Below are 9103 nucleotides of genomic sequence, written 5' to 3' on the forward strand. Positions count from 1 at the left end.
TCATGTGACCTCAATAGTCACGTGATCACCACTACCGCGGGATGTGGTTAGTCTTCAGTACAGCCCCTCTGTAGAGAGGAGACCATGAGGACTGCGAGGTCCGACTACACAGGGTGTGACTGCAACCATGGAGACACACAGATTCAGATTATCTGCAAAATTATCTCATTTCTTATCATCAATACAACCTGGACAGTCTACATAGAGGAGAACTGCAGTGTGTGCACAGGAGGGATATAAGGCTAGTTCACATGTAAAAACCTCCTGGCTTATTTTGGTCCTGAAAAAAAACGCTTCCTAATTAGCTTTTTTTTTTTTTTTTTTACCTTGCCAAGCTTTTTTTGGAGTTTTTTTTTTTTTTTTGTAAAAACCGCTTCCAAAAAAAGCCAGGCTGTTTTACCCTCCCATAAAGTGAGTGGGCTGAAAAAACCGCGTCGCTTATTTTTGCAAAAAGCCGCGGTTTTTGCCTCCCATTCACTTCTATTGCTTTCTTCAGGCAGAAAACGCCTGAAGAAAGGTCATGTCGCTTCTTTTTTCTGCTAGCTGAAAAAAACCTAGCAGAAAAAAAAGCTAGCTGTTCACATAGGGCTCCATTGTAAAGGGGCTGATTTTGAAGCGAAATCCGCTGTCAAAAACCTCCCCTTTGCCCACGTGTGAACTAGCCCTTATAACAGGGGTAGGGAACGTATGTCTCTCCAGCTGTTGCAAAACTACAACTCCCAGCATGCACACTGGCTCTGCTGTTCTGGGAACTCCCATGGAAGTGAATGGAGCATGCTGGGAGGTGTAGTTTCACAGCAGCTGGAGAGCCGAAGGTTCCCTACCCCTGCCTTATAATATAAGGAGCCACATATATAGATGATAATATCAGGAGCAACATATACAATAAATGACGTAATATAAGGAGAAATATATATATAAATATGTGTGTGTGTGTGTGATATCAGGAGCGACGTATATAATAGATTATGTAATATAAAGGAGCAACATATACAATATATATACACTATAAGGACCAATATGTATAATAGATGATGTAATATGAGGAGCTATATACAGTATATTTCCTTTATATTACATCATCTATTTTTGGTGTGTATATACATACATCACATTAGATGGTGTGTGATGTAATATAAGGAAGATTATATATATATATATATATATATATATATATATATACACACACTACAGCAGATGTGAGATGTAATGCCCTCCATACTATATAACTCAGCTGGCAGACCCCCGCGTCTCAGCACTTACATTACAGCAGTGGCCATGAGAAACCTTCCTCTTCCTGTCCGCCAAGCCCTAATCTATTGCACTAGCGGCCGCAGGAATCATCCTTGTGGTCTTCACACATGACGGCTCTTGTGCAAGCAGCAGCATTGACAATTACTGAAGCATACGGCAAGGAGACACTGGAAGGGGGCATTATACTGTGTGGGGGCATGAATGCTGTTAGTTGCCACACCCACACTATAATGCATCAATTAGCTCCCCCCCCCCATCCATACTATAATGCCCCATTAGGAAATTTTTATATTTATTTATTATGCTTACTTGTATAGCGCCATCATATTCCGCAGCGCTTTACAGACATTGACAGTCACTGTCCCATATAGGGCATATACTGATGGGCGGTCTGTAACTATGACATCATCACACAGCAGATATCAGCCCTGCACTCCTATATTACACATCACCAGCCCTCACCGGTGTGGACGACGGGCTACAGCCACACAAGTCTCTATGACAACACTGTCACTGACATCCCCATCGAGACCATACCCAAAATAAAGCAGACAACTCCCAGCAGACAATAACTCTCAACAGTAATATCCAGTTTATTATAACGCTTTGATCGTACAGCGCGGCGATGGCGGTCTTCTACACTGGCGCCGCCCCAGTTAAGGCACTAAATCTAGGGTAATACTGACGGGTCTTCAGTCACTGGATGAGGGGAGGTCACACGACCTATAACACAAGGAGCGGTCTTTCACTAAGTGCTGGTGTCTGATGTAGTGTAATGCTCTGCAGGGCGAGCGCCATCCGGTGATCTGTATGGTAACAGCGCGACTTCTGCAGCACAACATGAGAAGCTCTCAAGATAAAGGCGGCGTGCGGGGTCCAGCGTAGAACGATGGCGGAGCATCACACAATGCACACCATGTTATTAGGGCTCAGAATCTCAATCCAGTAACCATCCGGGTCCTGAACAAACGCCAAACCCTTCATTTTACCTGGAGGAAAAAAAACAAACACAGATCAGAGAGCTGCAACCAGCACACGAGCGCCATCTAACAGGTTATAGCCAAAAGGCCTCATACTCCTGTCACAGCCAAAGCTGTACCAACAGTGCTACTGATTTCTTCACCCCTCTCACTGCTACAGTACAGTGCAGGCCCGGATGTGCTAGGAGACATTTATCTTACATTAGTGCAATGTAATTACCCATCCTCCAGTCACACCCAGAGCTGCACTTACAATTTTACAGACATCACATCACCATGTGTCACATAAATATCAGCTGTGCAGTCACATGACAACTAAGCCCCACCCAAGGGAGGATCATAAGCACCAGTTTGTTGCACTACATTGTGGGAAGTGTAGTGCTGTACACCGAGCGACCATCTATCACAAGGCCGTTATGGGATCTAAGTAGTTAATCTTTTAAGGCACTTCCGTGTGCAGCTGTGGATGTGACTGCTGTATATAATTGTAATTAAAGCTCTTGATGTGACTAAAGTATAGGCACCATGAACGCAGCTGTGGATGTGACTGGAGTATAGGCACCATGAACGCAGCTGTGGATGTGACTGGAGTATAAGCATTGAGAATGCAGCTGTGGATGTGACTGAGGATGACTACATTACTACACTTTCCATTCTATACCCCCCCCCCCCCTCCCGATCCTGGATGAGCCATATAGCACGTTATTTACCATCATCCGGTTTCTTCACAAATGTCACTCCGAGCTCCTCAAAGCGTTTACAAGCAGCGTAGACATCTGGGACTGCGATACCGATGTGACCTGTGAAAGGGGAGGAGGAGTCAGCTCTGTGAATTAAAGGGCCAGTCACCATGTAGTGAGAAGTGGCTGATAACAGAGGACAATACACTATTCACACCACAAGAATCAAAGACAGTCATCTTCTGGGTTTCTGACAACTCACCGTATCCTCGAGGGTCCGAGTTCCCGTTGTGATAGGGCTTCTCGTCATTCTCAGTCCCCCAGTTACTGCAGGAAACAGAATACAGGAGTCAGAGGGGAGGGGCTGCTCTGCGGAGAGGATGACCTTATAGTCAGCTGCCCCCAATGCCCCCCACTACTGCCCTACAGGACGCTATATTATAAATAAGAACACAAGCTGGTGCTGGGGCAGTGAGGGATTTACATAAACTGTAGGTCGTAACGCTGGGAGCAGAGCATAGAGGCAGTACCGCGGTGCAGCTCAAATCTGGTAAGACAGGAGATAAATTTCAATATCAAACCCAAAGCAATCTCAATACTAGATAAAAAACAAAGATACCTGCAAAAAACTCAAAGCACCAACTAAGTATCAATGTATAAATAACACAAAAAATTCTTTTGATTTTAAATCTAAATTTATTGTTACAAAAATGTTTTTAATTGTAAAAAATATTGGTATCAGGAAAACAAACACATAAAAACATTTAAAAACACACAACAAGAGTGGAGGTCGCACTGGACTGAGCAGCTCCAGCAGGTGTATAATCTGCTAGTGGTGTAGGGGATGAGAACAGCCACAATAAATGTGTGTATAGAGAGGCCCAGTATTTTGTATATATAAATGTAAATAGGCTCCTATTGCCCACAATATCACAAGATTAGGGCACTTAATTGAAAAATATCTGTAGCATTGCAAAGATCATACCCCCATCACCACTATATAGTAAGAGCATATAAGGTAACAGAACCAATGTAAAGTTACACACACATGCCAGTATTACATAAGCCAACCTACATAGGACAAAATGTGAAGCATATATATAAACCACTGCTCACCAGCTGCGACCTCCACTCTGAGCCCCGACGGACCGTTTCGCCCCTGCTTCTTCAGAAGAAGCAGGTCCGTCGGGGCTCAGAGTGGAGGTCGCAGCTGGTGAGCAGTGGTTTATATATATGCTTCACATTTTGTCCTATGTAGGTTGGCTTATGTAATACTGGCATGTGTGTGTAACTTTACATTGGTTCTGTTACCTTATATGCTCTTACTATATAGTGGTGATGGGGGTATGATCTTTGCAATGCTACAGATATTTTTCAATTAAGTGCCCTAATCTTGGAGCTGCTCAGTCCAGTGCGACCTCTACTCTTGTTGTGTGTTTTTAAATGTTTTTATGTGTTTGTTTTCCTGATACCAATATTTTTTACAATTAAAAACATTTTTGTAACAATAAATTTAGATTTAAAATCAAAAGAATTTTTTGTGTTATTTATACATTGATACTTAGTTGGTGCTAGGAGGTAAATTTCAGTTCAGCTCAGGCTCCAAACAGAGCAGCCAAGTCGATCACCGCACTGAGCTGCAGTGTAAAGCATAGCAGACAGCACAGCAGTCGACCCTGAGGAGAGTAAAATCTTACTGTGTGAGCTCCAGTGTTGCTTTACGTGAGAATGTCCAGGCCGCCCGCTCCTTTAAGTCCTCGGGGATGTCCTTCTTGTCCTCGTAGCCCATGAAGTAGAGCGAGAATTTCATGGAAGGAAAGTCGAACTTCTGGAGGAGTCTGAGGAGGAGCGAGAGGTAATAATAATATATAATATTGGCCAGTGTATAACCGCACATAATAATATAATAATAATAATCAGTGTATAGCAGCACCCTGTATGGATTCCGCATGTGAACATACCGTGCAGATAACTATGTTGGATTGCCGATGCAGTGCACTAACATCCTGTAGCGGCATCCCGCTCCAGATTAGGCCTGAATGAATGGACCTAATCAGGAGGGAGTCTCACGCTGCAGACGCCGCAGCTGAGTCAACCACGGAGTCTGCAGGAAGAAGGGGCATGTCTCTACTTTTTTTCCCTACTAGCTAGTGGGGGGAAAAAAAAAAAAAAAAGTGAGCAGCTCTGATTGAAGTCAATGGGAGCCGTTTTTGGCAGCGGATTTTGAGGTGGATTCTGCTTCAAAATCCGCTGCCAAGAAATTCTGTGTGAACGAGCAATAATAATATGTACCATAATACTGAGAAATTGTATAGCAGCACCCTGTAGTAGTAGTAATAATAATACATAATACTAAACAGTGTATAACTGCACCCTGTAGTAATATTTATAATATATACCGTAATACTGTGCAGTGCATAGCAGCACCCTGTAGTAGTAATAGTAGTAATAATAATAATACATAATACTGGGCAGTTTATAGCAGCACCCTGTAGTAATAATTATAATATATACCGTGATACTGGGCAGTATATAGAAGCGCCATCACCAAGCGGAGGGGAGGGGGTGTACTGTAACCACCAACTTACGTCATGCCCAGGCACTGGGTGTAGAACGGCAGCGATTTCTGGGGGTCCTTGATCCGGAGCATTGTCTGCTGCATCATAAAGTCCTAGAAGAAGAAGGCTCACAATGAGAAATCCAACAAACACAGCCACGGCGCAGCACTGCCACATCCCCCACAGCCACGGTGCAGCACTGCCACATCCTTCACAGCCACGGCGCAATACCGCAACATGTCAGAAAACCTGGAGATAGCAGTGTAGTGAGGAGGCCTATAAGGCCCCCTGGTTTAAGAGTTTGTTCATACTGCGACTACTGTGACCCCTATAGCTGTTTGTTCTGTCTTTGGCTGGAAGGTCCCCAGCACACAATCTGCTGTATACAGCCACACAGTACAGGAGACAGAATAAAGTGATGTACCATGACGTAGCTTACTAGTCCCCAACATGTAATATGGCCTCTGTACAGTATATAAACCCCACACAGCGATATGTTAGGCCGCTCAGCAACCTAGTGGATTATTCCAATAACAACAAACACTTTCTTCACAAAACAGTTTGGTGGATAACTACGCAGTATATTATAGTATTGTATGTATAGCAGAATGTAATATGAGCGGTATATAGTGATATCCTACGGTATATGGTGTTATCTGAGCGGTATATGGTAATATCCTGTGGTATATGGTGTTATCTGAGCGGTATATGGTGATATCCTGTGGTATATGATGTAATCTGAGCGGTATATAGTGATATCCTACGGTATATGGTGTTATCTGAGCGGTATATGGTGATATCCTGTGGTATATGGTGTTATCTGAGCGGTATATAGTGATATCCTACGGTATATGGTGTTATCTGAGCGGTATATGGTGATATCCTGTGGTATATGATGTAATCTGAGCGGTATATAGTGATATCCTACGGTATATGGTGTTATCTGAGCGGTATATGGTGATATCCTGTGGTATATGATGTAATCTGAGCGGTATATAGTGATATCCTACGGTATATGGTGTTATCTGAGCAGTATATGGTGATATCCTGTGGTATATGGTGTTATCTGAGCGCTATATGGTGATATCCTGTGGTATATGGAGTTATCTGCTTTCTTAATAGATGTATGTTTAGTCTGTGTAATAACATGTCCACGGAAGAGATCTCTCCGATCGGTTTGGGTAAAGCTTTTCAGAGAGCACCACATGGCAGAGGGCTCTGGCTCCAAATCCTATAAGGTGAATCCTGGGGGTGGACAGCTTACTGAGACCGGCCTGGACAGCACCCCGGACAGCTCAGTAAATTATTGGCCGCCATCTTTTGCAATAATCCAATAGGTAGCAGCCAATTAAAAAAAAGCCTGCCCGGCCAGAGGCCATCACCTCAGGTCACTCCATGGCAGATGTGGCGGTGGGCCCGAGCTCTACACTGTAGGCCACGTGCGGACACTAGACAGACACTGATCCAGCAATAAAGGAAAGCTGCAGCTCTAGAGGTGACTGGAGTATGAGGTTTGTGTATATATACCGTACATCATATATAGGAGGGACAAGTGACCAATAATAATTGCGAAGCCACACAGTGTAACAAACCCTCACCCATATACAAACATTCTGCACCTTACACCCTGGGTCTGGAATCAACTTCTTTAGGAATAGAGGTCAAATATCATGAGATAAAGGCGGCTGCACCCGAAATACCAGGGGAGTGGGGGTCCGGAAAGGGAGGGAAACCGGCCATGAAGTTATAGAGAGGTAGAAGGGGAGACAGTCACATCATACACTGGGGCAGGGGGTGACAATCAGGACACACAGAGCTGGGCAGGGGGTGACAGTCAGGTTATATAGAGGGTGGCAGTGGGTGACAGTCAGGTTATATAGAGGGTGGCAGTGGGTGACAGTCAGGTTATATAGAGGGTGGCAGTGGGTGACAGTCAGGTTATATAGAGGGTGGCAGTGGGTGACAGTCAGGTTATATAGAGGGAGGCAGTGGGTGACAGTCAGGTTATATAGAGGGTGGCAGGGGGTGACAGTCAGGTTATATAGAGGGTGGCAGGGGGTGACAGTCAGGTTATATAGAGGGTGGCAGGGGGTGACAGTCAGGTTATATAGCGGGTGGCAGGGGGTGACAGTCAGGTTATATAGAGGGTGGCAGGGGGTGACAGTCAGGTTATATAGAGGGTGGCAGGGGGTGACAGTCAGGTTATATAGAGGGTGGCAGGGGGTGACAGTCAGGTTATATAGAGGGTGGCAGGGGGTGACAGTCAGGTTATATAGAGGGTGGCAGGGGGTGACAGTCAGGTTATATAGAGGGTGGCAGGGGGTGACAGTCAGGTTATATAGAGGGTGGCAGTGGGTGACAGTCAGGTTATATAGAGGGTGGCAGTGGGTGACAGTCAGGTTATATAGAGGGTGGCAGTGGGTGACAGTCAGGTTATATAGAGGGTGGCAGTGGGTGACAGTCAGGTTATATAGAGGGTGGCAGTGGGTGACAGTCAGGTTATATAGAGGGAGGCAGTGGGTGACAGTCAGGTTATATAGAGGGAGGCAGTGGGTGACAGTCAGGTTATATAGAGGGTGGCAGGGGGTGACAGTCAGGTTATATAGAGGGTGGCAGGGGGTGACAGTCAGGTTATATAGCGGGTGGCAGGGGGTGACAGTCAGGTTATATAGAGGGTGGCAGGGGGTGACAGTCAGGTTATATAGAGGGTGGCAGGGGGTGACAGTCAGGTTATATAGAGGGTGGCAGGGGGTGACAGTCAGGTTATATAGAGGGTGGCAGGGGGTGACAGTCAGGTTATATAGAGGGTGGCAGGGGGTGACAGTCAGGTTATATAGAGGGTGGCAGGGGGTGACAGTCAGGTTATATAGAGGGTGGCAGGGGGTGACAGTCAGGTTATATAGAGGGTGGCAGGGGGTGACAGTCAGGTTATATAGAGGGTGGCAGGGGGTGACAGTCAGGTTATATAGAGGGTGGCAGGGGGTGACAGTCAGGTTATATAGAGGGTGGCAGGGGGTGACAGTCAGGTTATACAGAGGGAGGCAGTGGGTGACAGTCAGGTTATACAGAGGGTGGCAGGGGGTGACAGTCAGGTTATACAGAGGGTGGCAGGGGGTGACAGTCAGGTTATACAGAGGGTGGCAGTGGGTGACAGTCAGGTTATACAGCGGGTGGCAGTGGGTGACAGTCAGGTTATATAGAGGGTGGCAGTGGGTGACAGCCAGGTTATATAGAGGGTGGCAGTGGGTGACAGTCAGGTTATATAGAGGGTGGCAGTGGGTGACAGTCAGGTTATATAGAGGGTGGCAGTGGGTGACAGTCAGGTTATATAGAGGGTGGCAGTGGGTGACAGTCAGGTCACATAGCCGGGCAGGGGGTGACAGTCACATCATACACTGGGGCGGGGAGTGACAGTCAGGTTATATAGCCGGGCAGGAGGTGACAGTTCTAATACCCCGGTCTCAGTGTGCAGCGCTTCTTCCCCGGGGCTCCTCGTACCTTAGTTGCCGGCTCCGGGTCACTACAGGCCGCATACGCCGCTTCATCGCTCAGCCCGCGCAGCTCCTGCGTCTCCGCCATGACACTGAGTGACACGGACCACAGCCCAGTGACGTCACCAGCAGATGTCCCG

At 46.2% G+C, this 9103-nt stretch overlaps 1 protein-coding gene across 2 annotated transcripts; it reads right to left on the bottom strand.

Moving 5' to 3' along the window:
- Nucleotides 1-1825: 1825 nt before the first annotated feature.
- Nucleotides 1826-9103, bottom strand: LOC142197214 (lactoylglutathione lyase-like). 2 transcript variants are annotated; one of them, XM_075267358.1, is made up of 7 exons: nt 8971-9103; nt 5503-5585; nt 4612-4752; nt 3399-3461; nt 3177-3241; nt 2945-3034; nt 1826-2243 (listed from the first exon to the last, which is right to left on the bottom strand). In XM_075267358.1, exons 1-7 carry the CDS (start codon nt 9049-9051, stop codon nt 2155-2157), a joined length of 612 nt encoding a protein of 203 aa, XP_075123459.1. In that variant the 5' UTR covers nt 9052-9103; the 3' UTR covers nt 1826-2154. The 2 variants fall into 2 exon arrangements, with proteins under 2 accessions (XP_075123459.1, XP_075123460.1); XM_075267359.1 differs by lacking the exon at nt 3399-3461 and having other exon boundaries at nt 8971-9102.

This window comes from Leptodactylus fuscus, chromosome 3, assembly GCF_031893055.1.
Source record: "Leptodactylus fuscus isolate aLepFus1 chromosome 3, aLepFus1.hap2, whole genome shotgun sequence".
NCBI classification, from domain to species: Eukaryota; Metazoa; Chordata; class Amphibia; order Anura; family Leptodactylidae; genus Leptodactylus; species Leptodactylus fuscus.